This window comes from Parasteatoda tepidariorum, chromosome 6, assembly GCF_982258835.1.
Source record: "Parasteatoda tepidariorum strain Cologne lab strain chromosome 6, Ptep-v5.0, whole genome shotgun sequence".
Lineage (NCBI taxonomy): Eukaryota > Metazoa > Arthropoda > Arachnida > Araneae > Theridiidae > Parasteatoda > Parasteatoda tepidariorum.
In genome coordinates, this window is record NC_141760.1 from 39663938 (window position 1) to 39685117 (window position 21180).

Consider the following 21180-nt stretch of genomic DNA (forward strand, 5'->3'; position numbering starts at 1 on the left):
CAAATGTATTATAAACAGGGTATCCGGTAATGGCAGCAACTATTTTATATCGTTAGGCGCCTTAACAAAAAAATGAAATAAAAAATGTACACTTCAGGTGTTACTAATTAATATTTAAATAAGGAAAAATGAAACAAATATATGATCAAAATTTAATAAATCTGTGAGCTTAGTAAACAGGGACTGAGAATATAAAAACATCTTTAATTTCAACAAAAAAAAAAAAAAGCTTTTAGATTATTTGAAACACCTTTAAGTTCATCAAGAAATTAAAATGGATTTGACTTTTTCTAACGAATATATATTAAAGGCCAAGGTAATTTTATTTTTAAGCTCACAGCATTGCTACCTTTATGACGCTATTGCTATAATAACTGACATTTCAAAATGTAATTTGAAACAATTTTATTGTACAAATCCAAATGGATTTTTACAAATCTAATTTGCAAATTTACAGTAAATAGAAAAATGCATTATTCTTCAACTTGCTCATTTAATTTTTGTTTAGCTTCTTCTTCCTTTTTTATTGTAATAAAACTTTTCAGAGCACCATATTTAGCCAAAAGATGTATTCTAACGTCACGCTGATTTCGTTGCCTTTCTCGATCTTTCATTTCTTTAATATAACTATGGAAATTGACATAAAAGGGTTGAAACGGTTTACGTTCAGCTTCCACTTTATTATTATGTAAATGAAGTGTATAGTCTAATAGCTCTGTTGGCCCAAAATCCTTTTCGGTACGGCACTTGGATGGTGAAGCTATCACAACTGGAAAATAATCCCTGTCCTTGCGCATTTCAACTAAGTGTAAGCCTTTTTCTTCAGCTAGTAGTTGGGGAGTTTTCTGAAAAGTATAATGAAACAATATTTCAAATTAAGAAGGATGTCAACATACCAAATAAAAAATTATAATAATAGATTTGAGGAATGAGGAATATGCATTTAGTTTTAAATTATAATTTTAATTAAAAGTCATATTCACATTACTTTGGAATATTATAATGTACAAAATTTTTGAAAATAATACTGAATTAGAGTTTTATAATGAAATATAATATATAAATGCATCTGGAGCAAGAGATTTTATTTTTAACCTATGAAAAATTTGTAAATCTCCCCTTATATTTCGATATAACATGAAAGAATAATGACATTAAACCATTTTGTTATTCATTATTATCAAACCCTTCTTATTTGAAGAAAAATCAGATGAATCAAAATGGAGAAGAATCAAAATATACATTTATCACCCTTTCTTAGTATTCACTGTTTAGGTTTTAGACTTTGATTGTAATTCTAAGTTAAAGGCAAAAATTAAAAGCAGCAGTGCTTCTTTAATATGATTTAATAAGATTTAAACAAGTAACAAAACTAAAAATAACAGACCTAACTATTTGAAAACTTTAAAAATATTATATAGGGATGCCTTGTTAAGAAGGAGTTAGAACTCTTTAGCAGATATTACTTCCTTATATTTTAAAATACTATTATCAAAAGGCTACAAATGTAATTTAAAAGCATTTTTTTTTTCATTCATTTTTGTACCATACTTTAAATTTTGTATTATACTATACTATATATTTTGTATTATAATACAATTAACCTTTTTTGATCACTGAGCAATATTAATTCAAATTCCCAAACAGGATATATAGTATTTTATGTGAAAAGAAATTTTCAAACTTTTTTTTTCTTTTTAATCTTAAAAGAGTAATGATAGTAAATTACGTCAGTAAGAAGTATAAAATTGGAGAAAATAAATTTTTTATTTACCTGTCCCATAAGACCAATGAAGAAAGCTTTTACCAAACATTGATAGTTGTCAGTCGGACCTTCAACTTTGGCCCACAAATCTTTAATTCCAACCATTTCACAGATTGCTCTTAGAACTCTATGTGTACATAAACCATAACCTACAAACATGTAAATTGTTGAAAAAAATGAAAATGCATACAACAGGAATGAAAACAAGCTCAGCATTTTAATACATTGAAACAACAGAGTTTAGATACACTATGTTGTTTTAATAAAACTATTTTCAAAATTTTCAACTGTGTAAAATATTGAGCGTTTTGCAAACTATATAGCTATTTTAAGATAAGTTACATTGTAATTATTAACAGCGATTGCAGAAATTTATTTACATAAAAATACACCACCGTAATACATTTTTATATAAATAGTCTGTGACTATTATTAAATGTGAATTAGTAATCCATAGAAATCTGTGGAACAAATAATAATTTTACGATAATTTGTACTGTTTTATTTCATTTAGAAAAACTTGCAGCTCAACCAATGTTTAAAATTTAATTTTTTATAACTCTAAAAAATGAAATAAATGATTAGAACAGCTTAAGTTTCATAAAACAATCACGCTGCAGCTCTCTTTTATTTCTTGAAAAAAATTTACAAGCTGTAATGGCACGAAACAATTTTAATATTTAAATCCAATGCTTCACAGAACCCATGTCTCATAAACAACAATTTGATTATAAAAAAGAAGTGCAATAGCAGTTTGATTTACATTCTGAACAAGTTGTCATTTTGGCTTTTTTTAGATAATTCAATTGTTGAACAGAATTTATGTAGAGTATGAATACATAATATACTATTACGATGATACAATATATAAATGATACATAAACAAAACAAAATATTAAGTGAAACATAATGAAATAAGGTTGGGAAAAACAATTTTAAACACTGTAAAGCAGGGTTGGGGTTTTGGACGTCCAAAACTGGTTTTGGACAGGAAACGTGGGTTTTACCGTCTTAAACTGGGTAAAACTGTCCTAAACTGAGTTAAACTGTCCTAAAGTGACCTAAACCTTGAACTTTGGTAAAAGTTAAAAATTCTATAGGTGTAACCATTGTACACATAATAATTACATGTATCAATAAATATTTGATATTTTTTATACTATTTACTATACCTTATTACAAGAAAATAATATAATATAATAGGAAAAGGCTTATAATTTTTGAAGCTCCACAATTCATTGAACAACAAAAGTGAATACCTAATCCTTTAAATATAAATATGCTTTTAATACTGATAAATAATATTTTTGCATAATGATAAACATGGCAATTTTAAAAAATAATAGTTTTTCTTAAAAAAAAAATACTAAATTTGTTCAAAAATTAACCTTTTATTTTTCGCAATATTTTTTTAAAAAAATGCTATAATTTCTGCATCACAGAATGATAAAACAGACATCTTTTTAAAAAAAAATTGTTTTTGAATATAAATATATTAGTTTAAATTGAAAATACAAAATAACTGAATAATGTATTAACAGTTTTGAAGGGCATAACATCAGTTTCAGTTACTGACACTGGTGATGTATCACCACTATGCTAAAAGAATTGAACATAAATGAAATAAAAGTATTCTTGAATAGTACAATAGATAAATAAACCTGTTTATGACGAACCAAGCACTTAGTCCCTAATATTTTAACCTGTATGGCAAGGCCAAACTTCAGTTATGTACTATTGAATTAGAGGACCAATTGAACTTGATTACTGATTAATCTTCCTTTGTTTAAATTGAAGACTCAAACAATATTAATAAGACATTATACTTTTAAAAACAAATATTCTCTAGTATATTTAATTATCAACATGTTATTAGTTCTATATTTATTTTACGTCTTAAATATTGTTCAGTTAAAATTGTGACATAATTTGAGTAAAAGGGTTTTGGACAGTTTTGGACAAAGGGGTTTTGGACAGGACGGTTTAAACCGTGGATTAATCCACTCTGTCCTAAACCTTGCCAACCCTGCTGTAAAGACTTCAAAACAATCAAGTTCAATAAAAATACTTTGAATTTTTATGGTAACTCACCTTCAGGTTTCTTCTTCACAAAAATCCTCACAGCTCCAAATTGAGTGAAAAAATCGTGCATTACTATAATAATTTTTAAAAAATTTAAAAACTGTAAATTAATGAAATTTGCCAAATTTTTAAAAAAAGTGAATAAATAGTAAAATTGTCAACTAAAAATAACATCATATAATAATGAATTTAACTCTCACCTGAAATAAAAACAATATGTGCAGAAAAGAAATAGTTACAAGAGCTTTTAATGAAGACAGTAAAGGAAATATAGCTATAGAATACTAATGCAAATGAAACACAATTTTTATGGTCAAAAGAAAGATATGTGATTACTAAATTTGAAAAGAAATACAGTTACTAATGCAGAAGAGAAATACAGTAACTAAATTTTTTAGTGAAGATAATAAAATAAAAAAGCAATTACTGAATATTAATGCAAATGAAATATGGTTTTTATGTAATCGTTTTTATGTAACAAAACTAAAACTGTGATAACATTTTAAACTTGATGTGGCTACCTTAGAGCTTGTACTGCTCTTTGTGAAATTATAAAAAAGAATTTGTGCTTGTAACTAATCTCAAAAGGTGTTAAACAAGTTCGTGTAATTTACAACAAAAAGAATTTTAAAAAAAAAAATTTTTCACAGTTAATTTTTTCACAGTCCAACTGTGAAGGTCCTAATTTTGACATGAATTTGGAACATAATGTCAAATTATTGTAACAAAATAAAGTACATAAAAAATTTAATGTAAGATATTTAATTAAGATTCGTTCTTCTCTCTTTTTTCAACTGAGATGATAATCTAAATAAACAATATGAAGATCAAAACAAAGTTCAAAAATAAAGTGGAATAATGTTTTTAATTAGTAATTCTAGAGGGCTTGCTTTATATATATAATATGTCAGTTATAAAATAATCCATGTTTTTTTTTTTTTTTTTTTTTTTTTTTTTTTATATGGAGGTGATTTACAAATTAATTTAAACTCTGTTTCAAGTTTACTCATAAATATTTAATAAAATAAAATTATTCTCTAAACTTTTTTGGAAGACATGGCTAGTTAGAATAAATAGTTAAAAATAAATAAAAATTATGCTTCAATTTCGTTTTAAATTTTAATTAAAAATTTTAATGTAATAAAGTTAAGGAAAGGTAATAACTAAATTGCACTTTATTCACACAATTTGGTAGAAAATTCCATTATTTATAAATATTTCCTACCACTCTTAACTTTTACATAGCCATACCATGAACATTTTCAAACAACTGACTTAAAAAAAATAATAATGCAATCAATGGAATTAGTTTCTTTCATTCATAGAAATTCTCTTCTTCAAACTGTGAGAATTCAGATTCATTTAAGCTGGAAACATTTTGTTTTAACTTTGTTATGAGCTGGGATACCCTGGAGGACAGTGGACTCAATTTTTAAAGGATCTGGCAAGGTCAATATATATACAGGGGTAGGATAAATATTGGAAGTCTACTATACTAACATATGAAGTAACTCATAATAAAAATGAAAAATAATAAGTATTGGTAACAAATACTTACTATTACACACTTTTTATTTTTGCTTAAATAAACTATGTTCTCACTTATGAAGAAAGAATATTATAATCAAGGAACAGGAGGCACTTTTGTAATAACATAACAAACACTTACTATTACACACTTTTTATTTTTGCTTAAATAAACTATGTTCTCACTTATGAAGAAAGAATATTATAATCAAGGAACAGAGGGCACATTTATAATACCATATTAACTGCAGAAGAGGAATAAAATTAAAACTAAATTATGTAGTCTAATAATTTAGAAAGTCACTAATACAATTCTAGCAGAAAACGAATAATATTTTAAGATATGTGTGTTAGCAAGACAGTACTTCATCAGGGGACACACTGCCTGCCAACACACAGGAGCCTTTCTGTCGTCAGTGGTAATACCAAAAAGTTTTGCCAACACACATATCCTAAAATATTCTTCGCTTTCGGCTAGAATTAAACTTCTGACTTTCTAAACTAAATTATGTAGTTAACATAGTTCACAGATAGTAAAGTTAGAATAAAATAATTACATGGTCTGTGTTAACTTTCTTATTTGAGCTCACATTTCTTGTTCAACTTTATTTCATTCAAACAATAAATTAATAATTTTCTATTATACATAAAAATATCAAATTTAACAATTTATATTGTGATTAAAACAGGTCTGAAACTTATGAAACAAAAAACACAAAACAACTTACCAGAGTTATTGTCAAGCTGAATATATCGTAAATTTTTAGCAGCTTTATTTTTCGCCTAAAAATAAATCATCTTAAACCATTGATTATAAAAGATATAGTGCACTTTTTTTAAATATTTATACTGAAATTATAATATTAAATACAATATTAAACTGAAGTTATAAAAGCTGAATTTTATTATACCTCAAAAACTTTTTCCACATAAGTTTAAAATATTTTGTATAATTTGAATTCTCACAATTTAATTTTGTTCAAGATAAACTTAATTAAAATTAAATCATTTCAACAAAATAATGAGTTTTCATTTAGCATTAATTTTTTTCATTCCACTTATATTATTTAACATTATCTTTAAGAACAACTATGATTCATGAAAAATTAAACATGAGCATAAATAAAACTGGACACATAAAAAAAGTTTATTGGGAAAATAAAACACATTGGAATTCTTCATTTTTTACAGCTCTTAAAAAAAAAACAACATTTTAGCTCAACATGCATAGTTAGTTATCCTTGCTTTCTTAGAAATTTAACATTTTATAATAGTTCAAAACTGTTTATTTGCACAACATAATCAAGGCAAAGTCGGTTATGTATGAATATATGGATAGCATACTTATGCATAGAAAAATGCTTATATACATTAACAAAACAAAACTAATTAAAGATTATAAAATTATAATTGACTGTCTAAAATCCATACTTTTCAAATTAAAGTAACATTAAATTTTTAATAATAAATCTTTATTTACTTACTGCTTTTGCTGCTGATTGCCCATTCACAGATTTTGCAACAGCAAATCCTGAAATATAGAGAAATATTATTTAACACTTTAGTTCCTGCATAGAATAACTTTAACTGCTTATATGGCTTAACAACTTTGAGTTATTTCATTGTAATTAAATACATAAAAAATCATTGAATCAAATGAAAATGCAGAAATTAATATAAAAGAGAAAAATTAAAAACATATACAGAGTGCAAAAAAAAGAACACCTTTAATAACTTTTGAATTAATGATCAGATCTTCACGTTCTAAGACTCATTCTTAATGAATTGAGGGGATGACCTCAAATATGTAATTAATTAGAGCAGACGATATTTTAAGTTATGAAATCAGACACAAAAACATACTATGTCTGAATAAACATCTTTTTTTTTAATAGATTCAGATTTCAGACCCCCAAAATATAAGAAGTACTCGCAATCTGGGAAATATGATCCCCATAGTTTGGTCAGGAAAGCGATTCAAAGTTTTGAACCTCTAATGTTAATTTTAAGTTTTGCATATTCACCATACCTCAACAACTTTTTAAGTTTTTCAAATCAAAACATACAATCACCAATTTGAAAATATTTATTTTGCATACTTATTATGTCAGTCATAATATAATCTATGTAGTAAAACAGAGTCAATTGACAAACGTAAGCCCTCAAAAATTATTACAGGAATGAAATTACTCTCTTAATTTTTTTAAGGTCCAACTGATAGCAAGTGTACAGTTAAATAGAGTCCCTGTTTTGGTAATTTTATAAATAACCGACGAAGACTAAAGCAGCAATCCAAAAAAGCATTTCTTATTTCCAAACATGTTGAATTTCAAAGCATATGCCAGAATATAAAAAAAAAGAAAAAAGTGCAACCAAGTTTAACTAATCAATGGTGAAATGAACAACATAATAGTTGCAATATTTATTTGAGTTTTAAACAGCATTCTACGCATCAAAAAGGTAATTTGCTTAGAACTAATAAACAAGAAACCAAACAATCAAGAAAAATTCATAGTATATGACCAAAACTCCTTTTTTTTTCTTCCTAATTTTGACTCATACTTTTATTTGAGTAAGGAGAAATATAAGTCTTTAAAATAAAGATCACAAAAAGCTAATAAAATGTATGCTACATCTTTGTACTTTTTTATTGTTACATGAAAGAAGATTAAATTTAAAATAATATAAAAAATAAAAACTAATAAATCTATGTTACTTCTTTGCAATTTTCTTCCTAACATGGAAAGATTAACTCCAAAAAAAGATTAGGAAATATCAGAAGAATAATTAAATAATTGATACAATATACATCTGCATACCCCCAATATATTTTTAATTCTATGAAAATTGCAATTTAGTGAAAAATTATGAAATGGCACTAATTTTCCAAACAATAATATATGCAAGTATGCTAATTAACATACCAGCAAGTCCTTTTTTATTCCCAACACAAACCATGGCACTTAAACGTCTGAAACGCCCTCTTTCAGCAGTCATATGCATAACAGGTTTAAACTATAACAGAACATAAAAGTTTTATAAATGATTTATCTTTTCAGATTCAGGAATAACAAAAATTATTAAACTTAAAAAGTAAAAGTAGGTGACAGAATGAGTGTATATGGCATACTCATAAAGAAAGATATGAGTATAAGAAAATAGAAGAAAAAAACCACTTTATTACTTTGAGGGATTAAAATAATTATTCCAAAAAACGCTAATGACAAACAAAATACTAAGGCCGATGTTTTTAGATTAAGATATATCCAAGATTGTTAAAAACTTCATCAAATTAAATTACTTTTTTCACTAAGGCATTTAATATAGAATTGCTCTTTAGTTAAATAGGATGTATTATTAAAATGAAATGCCGAGAAGAAATTGTAATTTCATTTATGTGTCATTAAGGAAAAACTAATAAAGTAAATTAGATAAATTTTTATATTAAGGAAAAATGTAAAGTATATGTGAATAAGAAATGCACAGAAGAGAATAAAAATGCTAATATAACTGATAATTTGCTATGTAAAAGTGAAAAGATTATATTAAACATTGCATATAGTCAGCAAAGATACGGTCAAACAAATAAATGTCATTTAGCATAATTTAAAGAAAAAATTATGAAACATTTTACTTTGCCTACTCTGTTTTTTTAATAAGTACTATTTATATAAATTATAGTATGATTTAACTTTAAAATTAAAGCAATAATCAAAAATTATTATTTTAAACATAAATTATGATTATTACAAGATTTATGTAATTTTAAAAATCCTTAATTTAATAGTCATAATAACTTAATATATATAACTTTAACTATCATTTAATATTTAATAAAGTTATTATAAATTAAATTCTATATTCAAAATCTTTATTTCCTTTAATGAAATTAAATATTACACTGATCATAACTTTAAACATAAAGTTGAAAAAATATGGATTTAAATATACGGGTAAGAAGCCCTTTAAATTTTATTTTATTTTCCTGCCTTAGGCATAAACCTAAAATAAAATTAATTTCTTTTAAAATAAATAAACATTAATAACTTAATCCTATATTTTCTTCCTTGCGATTAGGTTAAAAGATACTGATAATCAATGTCACTATATAATTTCATGCGTAATTTTTGTAATGAAAATATTCCATTGGTAAAGTTTTAATTAATTAACGTTAAGTTGTAGTTGTATTAAAAGATAAAATAGAATAATAATTAAGGAAACATACAGAAATTAGAAAAGAGTAAAAAATCACAACACATGTATAAATTAAATTAATAATAATTCATTTATAATAATCTATTATATATAATTCTCTTACGTGGCTCCCAAATTTTGGCTGTATTTCTTTTCCGCCGATGGCAACGTTTGCTTTGTTTTGTTTACGTTTTGAAAACACCAAAGCATTCTGCCTTTTAATGATGTGTTTCTGATCTAATATATATAATTCTCTTACGTGGCTCCCAAATTTTGGCTGAAGTACTTTGTACAACTAAATAAGATTCTTTTCACAACACTTAAATATTTACTTTATTTTCTTCATATATCAAAGAATTCTGTTAGGTTAAAAAAACATTTCGATGAAAAAATAACGAATTCTAAAAAATAAAAATGCTGTTGCCAGCCATAGAATTTTTTGAAAGTTAACTTAGCAACATAAATCAAAATGACATAGAAGCGCAACTAGATCAAAATTATGATACCTGAGTGCTTGACGTAACAAATTTTTCAATTCTATAAGTGCTGTATCACCAAATGCCCAAATTAACAATTGTGTTTTTAAGGAAATTCGATAAAAATTTTAAATAAACAACCTACTTCTACAACTGATTCTTGAAGAACTTGGCTCATTGATTAAAAATATTGTTTTAATTTTACAGTACTAACTTTACTTCTACTTTCATTATTGCTATGACCCTCTTTCATTACATTTTACAACTTCATGCTAAATTTGAGGAGTTTAAGTTATTTTGTGGTTGAATACTGACATTTAGAAATGTGTACATAAAAAAACTAATATTTAGAGGTTAAGAGTTTGCCTCAGAAAAATTTGAATTGTTGATATTGAATTTAACAATGGAAACAATCGTTTTTGTGAAAAATTGAATTGTATTGTTGACATCAAAACTAAAAATATTGTGTTTCAACCTAACAATACTACCTTAATTTATACTTTAGAATTGCCTCAGAGAAATTTGAATTGCTAGAAATGACTTAAACAAAAAGTTTTATTTTAACTGACAAATACTATATTATAATTTTAACTTTTTCTATGTCTATACTCATTTTCTTACTCTTTTCTTTGTTTTTTATACATTTTATATTTTTGTGATGAAATAAAAACTTATTGTTGTTCTGCTTCTGAACACCCAGTGTTTTCATCATAGAAAAAAAATGGGTGAGAATTTCTCACCCTTTCTCAAAAACAGGGTGAGATTTCAAAAAGTTAAGTGAGATTTCTAAAAACTAAAAAAACACAAAAACTCTTGAAAAAAAATCATTTCTTTAATTATAATACATTTTAACGTCTTCTATTTTTTAAAGCATTGAATATTTTTGGTGCATCATCATAGAAGATTTTGCCTTTACAAGGTATTTGTCCATCTTACATAAGTGCATAAAAAATTTGAACGTCTTACATGAAGAAACCTTACCTACGGTAAACACGTGGTTGCAGAGAAATGTGTTCTGAAAGGGGTTCCGTGGTTGTGTTCTGTTGTTCGAAAAGTTTCTGAACAATACTGGTAAATAGGGAGGCTAGATAATGGGGCAGATGTTGAAAATAATGTAAGATCCAGGAAGAAAAGTGAAACGGATTTTATTCTAAACGGCGTAATTCGAAGCTTTTTCCGAAATGCGAGAAATTGGCGAATTTTGAAATTGATTTATAGAATGCGCGAATTTCTCGCGGTAATAATTTTTTATTGCGAGAAAAGAAAAAAAATATGCGTGATTCTCGCGTTCTCGCGCTGTAGTGAAAACACTGACACCGATGAAAACACAAAATGATGGGCTTCATCAACAATCAAAAATATCTGCATTTATTTCACAAATTCCATATTATTAGGGTGGCGCCCTTCAGAGAATTAAAAATACAAAATTATCTTCATCAAAGCCGATGCTTTACATCCGGCGTTCAATGGCAGACTACTATTTCATATTGTTTTACAACACATGGCTTTAGCCCTCTGGTGGGAAAGACTTTGAAACAAAACTTACAACAGTTACCTTTCTCAACAACTGAAATTTAGAATAGTGTGATTAAGAAAAATATGTGAACTGTTTGCAATTTCAAATTAATATTGAAATGTACAGGTTTAGAATTTTCTACAGTGAAAAGTTTTCGGAACTTCAGTATTCAAAAAAGTATACAAAAGCTAGACGTTAAGAACGTATCCAATGAGCGAGCAAAGTGAGCATTGGATTGCGAAGCAATCCGAAATGAACTGCGAAAGCAGTTCCGAGGGTTGGTGAGCGGTAACGAACAGGGGGCGAAGCCTCCTAGTTAATAATAATTCATTAAATAATTCGTTAAATAATTCATTTATTAATAAATAAACAAGAAAAAATAACTTAAATATTTAAATTAAAGCATTATAATACTTTCATGTTATACATTATAATCAATCATTATTTCATTTCAAAATATTTCCATTCATAATTTCATGGATCTTACCTCAAGAACTCGAGAATCAAATCCTTCAAATGTATCTGAAAAATATAACCAAATTGCAAAACCATATCAATAAGAAATGATAAAAAATAGCCTAGTATTGATAGATTCTTAAATATAATTCATGAAATTAATGGAACAGTTAAAAAGTAATAATATTATAAGAGTGAAAATTTTTATTGAAACTAAAACTATTTATATTATTAAATATGATACAAAATCCTAATCATTGTTTACATTTTTTATTACATTAGAAATTATTCCACGTTTTAGGGCTTCCACAATTTTAATAAAAATTTACTTAATCTTTTGACCTGATTATCAGACAAAAATGTGGGTTTAGTAAGGATCCTTAAATGCCCTTGCCTTATGTAAATTTTAAATAAAATTTTTCTGGCATAACACTATTTCAAATAAAGATCTACTATTAAAGGCAAAATTATAATCCATGGACAGGAGACATCCTTCATTTGAAAATGGGATACTCCTGCTAACATTGCACTTACTGGGAACCCCATGGAAAACCTTACAAAGGAAAGCCGAGACTTACTTGGCAAAGATACATTCACCAAGATTCGTGTAAGGCAAAACTAAATTTCTGGGAGGACTGGTTCAGGACAATACCTGGAAAACAAAACTTGATTCCTTACCTGCTATCTGGCACAAAATGGTAGATAGGTAGGTGAAAGTTAACTAACTTCAGATTTTTCTTAATAAAAATTTAATGTTTGTACAAGGCTCTGAGGACTTACATAAAAATGTACAGAAATTTCCATATTACCCACAACACTCCTATTGAATGGCATGAATAAAACTAGATTTTTGAAGCAAGAAAACCTGCAGCGGTCAGGAAAACTTTGAAAAAAACCCAGATTAAGATTAGACGTTTAAGGAAATTAGCAAGTATTTTAAAAAAATAGTAATCCATTACATTTTTCTTTTTATAGTAATTAAATTTTGATGTTATAAAACATAAAAACTTTAGCAAATTAACTCTTGTAAAATTAGTTGATTTTTTTTTCTTGAAAAAATATAGAAAAAGAACATATATATTTATAAAACAAATATATTACTATAATTTTTTTTTTCCTGTCAGTTACAGAGGAAGCATTCTAATTTTGATTCTAATATTAAATTGATATAATTTTTCCCTGTTCAAAGTATTTTTAAAATATTAAGATATAATCATACTCTTATCATTTGAATTTTAAATACTGTCTGTTTACCAAACATAGAAAAACATCTCTACACACCACTAAAAGAGTAATTAATTGAAATACATACAACATTTTATGATAGTTTGTGAATAAACAAATAAGCATTGTGAAGCATTTCATTGCATGGACATTCAATTATATTATTTCTTAAACTAATTGTGAAAATATTCCTAGCATAAAAATTTAATTAAAACAATATTAAATTTACTCATCAAACTCTTACAATCCTACATCCACTAATGGGCAGGCATACACATTATACAAAAAATGAGCAATCTGAAATTATGGAAAAATGTTTTCAATTGTGAAGACTTTAAGTAAAAAAGAAAAGTATTTACAATTTTCCAGACTTAAAATACTTGTTATAGCATGGTTTACCTAATTTATTGTTCATGAAAATTCTACTGGCTACCATTATTATTTTCCCAGATACTTCACAAATGGCAACATTAAGCATATAATTTTACTGTACAACAATAAAAAGTAGATTGAGAATATTTTTTTCACCAAGAACAGTTATTATAAATGCTAATCCCTTTTATTTTTATACTATCATACATTGATAAGTAGACAGTGCTAATACGCAAGACACTTCAAGAGTAAAAGAATCAGAAAGTAATTTTTACAAAAGTTAGATAGGTGTAACCCCTTACTCATCGGTTAATTTTCAAGAAAACGGTCAAAAAAGCACCTATTTTTCATAGACGTATTTGATTAGTGTTAACATCTAGTTTAAAATAAACAAACAATCGATAATTACTTTAGGAATATCCTGGTACTGCCATCTGGTGTGTAAAATGAGAAATAAAATGTTTCGCGGGCAAAAGAAATGAATTATTTTTATTTTTATTGGCGCGTTACAACTGAACACTCCAGCCCGAGAATATCACGGGGGCGAGAAGATAGGGGTTAATAAATGTCTGAAAAACTTTTCTAATCTAATTAGTAGTAAAGAAAGTCAAATGTAAAGTTTAAAAAAAAAATAGGTTAAACCTTTTAAAAAGGCAGCTAAATTCAAAGAAAAAAAATATGCCTATATGCATAACTGGTTTAGTTTTGAAAAAATTTAAAAGAAAGAAAAAAATATTTTTACAATTTTTACCAAATTTGAGTGATTGTTAATGGGTTGACAATTAGCTAGGAGAGTAAATGCATTATCTGTATTTGTTCTAGTTGAGATTTGGTGCTAAGTCTTCAAATAGATTAACAATAATAAATAAAGCAATTTGCTTGCTCACCTTCTCCTACAGCATCAGGAGGTCCCAAACTACGTCCTGGCAGCCTTGAGCCAGTCCAACCTCTATCTAAAGGATGTATTTTAAAAGATTTTTTGGTGGCCATTTTATCCCTCAATTCAAGTAATCGTTTTTCTCTTGATTCATCAGGAGGTAGTTCTTGTTGCCTTAATAATTCTCTACCCTGTACTACAGGTGCATTCAATCCTGGCCACAGCATATTTTTTTTGCCTAAAGTAAAAATTTCAAATTAAGTAGCTGAATTAAGAAAATTTTAATTTTCTGTAACAAACAGCAATTATTGATTTGTTTCAATAATAAAAATTAAAAATGTATTCTAAATTACAAAATAAAAAATGCATATGTTTTAACATTAAATAGAGTCCATTGTCAATATAATTTTAAGCATAAGCTATTCTTAATAACAGCTTGATAACACTTAAGAATTCAATGTTCCTGTCTAAATGGCATGGTTTTGTGATAATTTGACATTTCAATAACTAATAAAAAAAAGCTTAGAATTAAACTGGATTCTGAACTTTTAAATGCAAAAGGTTCAAGAGTTTCCTCAAGACATGTTTTAAAAATGTAAGCATTATTAGAGGGGGTTAAACTCAGTTTCCCCAGCATGGGTAAAATGAATGCATGAACTCATAAAAAAAAAAATTAAAAATAACCTACAGGATGTTAGAGGACTACAAAAAATTAATTTTTTTGAAAATACATAAATTTAGGTAAATAATTCATATTGAAGCTTTAGTGTAAAATATTGTAAATATTATAAGTTATGGAGATAAAATCTTTTTTTTCTCTTTCTCTTTTGCTGCATGTTGTTTTTGGATAATACTATGAAGCATAACAACATATTTTATTTCGTTCTCTGAAATTTCTGTTTTATTATTTTTTTCATCTAAAATTAAAATCTTTTTACTTTCTAAGAAAATGAATCCATAACAGACAGAAGGAGCTGACAGGATCGACCCAAATTCTTAGCCGCTGATAATGCTACTGCTTATCAAGTTAGATTTTTAGTTAGAAGTTTTTAAAACAATTATGAACTAAAAACTGAGAAAAAAATCAATATATTATTCAAAATAGTTAAAAGATTGGTAATAGTTAGAAAAATGGCAAAAGCATTCAGAAATTTTAAATATACAGGACAACTTCTTTAACACAACTAAATTAGAAGAATTAGCAGAAATTTAAATCACAGATCTAAACGTAATTACTTAAGTATTGAGTAATTTTTGATTACATGCATAAACTATTATAACAAATTTATTTGCATATTTAACAGACACTTACCAAATCCAATTACTTGCCCTCTGTTTAAATCCCGAGCAACTTTGCGACCACCTCCTCTCCCTCTACCTTTACGTCTACCAGCAGGGCTTAAACTTGTCACTCCTTTCCATAATTGATCAGCAGTCACTATAAATAAATATTTAAAATGCAACTTAAACCTACATGAGCATAAGTAACAAATAAAGTAATTTAAAAAATTCATAATTTTTTTTACATACAGAGTACAAACAGGGTATCTGTTACGTTTTAGATTTTCAAATTCATGACTTTCCATGATTAATTCCAAGAATTTTTCATGACTTAACGAAATCATTATTTTCTCCGACAAAAACACAGCAATAAATTAAAAAAAGCATTATAATAACATTCATCGAAATGATAGATATACAGTTATACTCTGAATTTGCATATTTAGAGAATTTAAATTTAAAAAACAGAGTAAAAAAAAGAGTTAAAGCAATAAAATAGCTGAAAAAAATACAAAAGCAAATAATTTTTTTTTCTTTTTTTCTGCAGAATTACATTCTAAAGATACTTTTCTTGTTCGTCGGACAGGAAAGAAACACTCCTGATTTTTCTGTTCTCATTTCAAAATAAAAAAATTTGCCAATGAGCTAAAATTTTTAATTGATAAAATAAAAAATAAATAATAACAAAAATTCTGAAATCACAGAAGTTTAAAAGATAATTTGCTCTAGAAATGTTTTTTCTTTCATTTTTTGAAAGAACATCATAACTTCTAAAGAGCACAAAAAAAACATTTTATATTTTTTAATCAAATATGACTGTGATTGGGGATTTTGTTACAAATTCAGATATTCAGAACACCATGAAATTGAGGGGACAAAATCCCATTTTAAAAATAAGATTTTTCGGCAACTTAAATACATGACTTTTTATGAATTTTTTACAAAACTAGTTAAAATCATGACATTTCACGACAAATTTTGTTCAATACTGAAATTTATGACTTTCCATGATTCTTCATGACTTTCCAGATGCACGGATACCCTATGCAAAGTTGTAAAGAATGCAGGAAAAATAAGTTCTATAAAATCCATACCCTACTATAAAATAGAAGAACACAGATTACAAAATAAAATAAAAGAGTAAACATAGTGATAGCTTTTCCTTTATATATCAATCTGGAAGATTTTATTCTGAAAACACTGTGAATAATGAGTTTTGCAAAAACCTAACTTCCGGTAGAGATAAAATGACGAATAAAATTGTATCGACACATTAAAAATTACCAATTTAGAAATTTTTTTTTTTATAAATACTTTAATAAATGTATCTACTGAACACATTGATCAAAATTTCACTTTATTTTTGTCAAATAAAACTCCCAATTAACCAAATTTCAATATGGTATTTAAGAATCTTAAAAGATTCTTTTTTTTTCTTTTGTTATCTCTGATATATTTCACTTTATATTTTGTAAGAAATGTGGTAAAAGAATTTGATGAAAAATGAATTTCTGGGGGAGTTAAAGTGATCAGTACAAATTCGATGTATTTGTTAATATGTTAATGTATACAGAGCATATTATTAGAAAAATTTACAAATAAGCACACTCCAAATCGATTTTTTTTAATTATTTTTTTTAAATAATTTAATCAAATTAATTAGCCTAGTTTGAATTTTGTTTCTAACAGACAAAATTTTTAATCAATCACGCTCCGATATAGTATAAGATTTTTTTGTGTAAATGTAAATTCTTATAAGCTTCAAATAATATTTTCCTTTTTTGCTTACAAAGTACATTCGAAGATTTATAAAAAAAACTTAAAATCAAAGATAAAAAATTATACTTGACCTCATTAAAGAAAAATAAAGGATCTATAATACCAGAAAAACTAACTAGAATTTTGAAGGACATGTACAGTAGATTTGAGGACAATGTACAGGAAATCAAAAAAATGCACAGGAAAATTTAAGAAAAGATGCTAATTTCATAAACAACAAAAAATAGTTCCTACACAATATCAATTATACATATACAACAAAAAGTGAGAAGTTTAGAGTACAAGCATGTTAAGTAAACTTTAGAAAACCTCACTTTCTTATCCTGTAAGAATATGAGAAAAAAAAAATTCTAAAATTAAAATACAAGCATATAAAGTAAATATGAGAAAGAAAGTCGACTAAGCATCTTTTTTTGTAAACTACCATGCTTAATAACTTAGCAAACGAAAATTGTAAACAGTACTTTTTAAAATCACCTGACATAATCTAAAATATTGATGTTTTTAAAATATCACTTAACAAACTTTTACTACTTCAATTATAAGCTTTAATTGATGGAACTTAACTAACATCTGGATAGAAAGGCATGAGAAAATCTCCATGATATCAAGGTGTTAAATACTGGTTCAGACGCAACTTCAACTGGGTGTAGCTTGACATTAATGGCAGATAAAATTTCTGAAAAAGACATATAAAACTGAGATGATATACAAATACAAAATAGACATTTAGAATTTATAAATCATTAACTATAAAACAAGTTAAAAATCATAGGTTTCATAAGCAACCTATGATTTTTAGCTCGTTTTAAAGTTAGGAAAGTGATTTAATAGAGTTTTTATCAAAATGTTTTTCAATATAATAAAAGGTGTTTGCTGTTTTATTAAGCATTTTATTCAATTATAGTGAAGAATTATATTTATTAAAATGATGAAGCGTACAAATTATTCATAATAATTTTTTTTTCCTGAAAAATGTTATAATCTATTTTTTTTTAATCACAGCTTAAAAAGTTAAATAAAAATAAGCTTAGCAGCTATGTCACTTCTGAGTCTGTCCAAAAAATAGATCAGGGTATTGTTTTAGAATTTTCAGATATTTAAATGCATTTTCAATGAATACTCTCACTGTTTTTAATGATTTAAACCTCTTTTTAATACAAAACCAGTAAGAATAATATTTAATTAAGATTCAAGAAGATCAATATTGCTTGTATAAGAGGCAAGAAAGGTGCCTAGTATATAACTTATTTAAGGACAGTTAAGGCGGCAAAACCTTTTGAAACTGTCTTGAGCAAATTTAGATTATCAATGCTCTCACGCAAGTTTATTGCTGACAATTTTCTTTAATAAAAAATTCACTTTAAAAAATTTATTATCATGTTGACAAATTTCATCTATATTTTTTTAAAATCAAATTATTTTAAATATACAATTAGAATTATGATTTAAAACAAGGTGATTTAAAGTAATCAACCCAGCATTATTTTGTTAAAAAAAGTAGATTCTGACCAACAATTACTTTTGTATCATTCTTCAATGATGATTTACTAACATGACTAATAAAATTATAACCATTTAAAGAACAAAATACTTTAAATGAATTACAAAACAAAATTGAGTGCAAACTGCATACAAAAAAAATTAATTTAATAAGATAAATTAACTATTTTAAGATAGATGAACAAGTTTATAAGAGAGATAAATAAGTTATAATTATATTTTACACCACAGTGCAAAGAGGCTTATCTAACATGAAAGAAATAGAAGTTTGCTCAACGAAATAGAAGTTAAATAGAAGTTTGCTCAAGGACACTAGGAATAGGTTTCTTGCTATCATGCTGTGCTGTTCTTCCTAAATCTCACCTGGGCCATTATACGGTTGCGGCTAAAATTTAGTAATTTTTTTCTTGCAAGCAAGTACAGAAATTTTCTCTTCAGAAAATATTGCAAATGTGGCAGTTTTTCAAAGAATTTTCCCTGAAAATCAATAGTATGATTTCTATATGTGAACCTACTTCAAAACAGTCACTATATTTTGGTGCAAATTTACCATTAAGAAACTCTAAAAAAGATGGCATGATAGGACAAACTGAAAGCATATAATATGTAGGCACCCTTGAGCAAGCCACATACAGTTTCTTTTTAATTTTTTACTAACACAAAAACACTTTAGCTATTTAACAATTGCAGTTGCCACTAAAAGGTACCAATATGAAAATATCTTCAAAGCAGCAAGTTAAAGTTTTAAGAAATTATGGATAAACTAGAAAATTGATAACACTTATTTTAAAATCATCTATGTACATGTTAAGATTTATAAAAAGGTGGTTTTCTGAAATAAAGGAAAGTTACAACATTATTTGTAACTTTCTACTAACTACAGTTGCCAAAGTGCCAAATTGATTTTATAAGGAAAAATTTAAAGAAAAAGAAACATATGTGGATGTTTGCCCCAGGTTACCGATTTACGAGTTAAACCCTTTGAGTTGGTCATTTTCTGTGACGTTTTTTTCTTTCTTTTAGTTTCTCATGGGCCAGTGCCCGGAAGTTGTAAAGACTCGTAGATTATTCTACCACAGATCACGATACAGAAATCTCCCCAAAATATTAATAGGAAATTTAAGTATTTAAATAAAATATCTATACTATCTACGTTACACGAGTTTTTAACACTTATGAATTAAGGAAAAAAACACATTTGAATCATGCAACTATGCCCTGAGCAACAATATAATATTATATAATGCTAATAAGTATAAAAAACATTTAATTTATAGTAAATACCGAAGTGATGGAACGAAAGATCACGATACGGAAAAATCTCCAGTCTTGGGTAACAATAGAAATTGTACACAAACATTGATTCTTAATCAAGTCTTGTTCAGTAATTATATGTCATGTGAAGTAGATATGTCGCAGTAACAGGTAACTAATTCTATATTTATATTTTGATCAATATTTGTAAGGCAACAGTATTGTTGCGCTTATATCCGCATAAAAATGTTTTGAAATTTGAATTTTATACTTACGAGGAGCGGGTTTAAAGAATATAGATGCCTTTTGCGGCTTGCACAAGTTCAAGCACAGGACACGAACAAGAGCCATTATTTATTACTATTTAAAAATTAAATTGACTTGAATTAAATTGATTTAAAGGTGATTATTTCACAAAAATGCATAATTTTATAACAATTTAAGAAATCTTGAAACTTAAAAAAATCATTTCAAACAAATTATGAAGAGCATGTTATTGATATATTTATTTTTAATTATGCTTGATTAATATCAAGCCAAGTTGCTTTAAGCTTTATTTGTATCAAATTTTAATAAAGTTAGAGTACATTTAAGGACTGTTCCTACTGCCTGTAAAAAACACGCAGACGCAAATGATATGAGGAGCATTCTCACAGCACTCACTTTGGATAACCGATTGTGCGTCAATGCGATTCGTATATGCGCGAGCAGTTCGTCCAATACATCCTCCTTCCTAAATATTCTCTCTCGCGTCCAGAGCATAATTGTCTTTTGCCTGTTATTTGTATTTAAATTTAACAAAAATCGGGAGAAAAAGATTTTAAAAGAAAAAGAAAATTGTACATTTTTCTAAATAACCGAAGAATCAGAACAC

At 26.4% G+C, this 21180-nt stretch overlaps 1 protein-coding gene across 1 annotated transcript; it reads right to left on the minus strand.

Annotated features, from left to right (window-relative positions):
- Nucleotides 1–390: 390 nt before the first annotated feature.
- On the minus strand, nt 391–20880 carry mRpS5 (mitochondrial ribosomal protein S5). Its single transcript, XM_043045356.3, has 11 exons — nt 20582–20880; nt 18121–18228; nt 15802–15927; nt 14500–14727; nt 12048–12082; nt 8299–8389; nt 6859–6905; nt 6103–6157; nt 3857–3919; nt 1775–1914; nt 391–845 (listed from the first exon to the last, which is right to left on the minus strand). Exons 1-11 carry the CDS (start codon nt 20655–20657, stop codon nt 474–476), a joined length of 1341 nt encoding a protein of 446 aa, XP_042901290.2. The 5' UTR covers nt 20658–20880; the 3' UTR covers nt 391–473.
- Between the last annotated feature and the right edge of the window lie 300 nt (nt 20881–21180).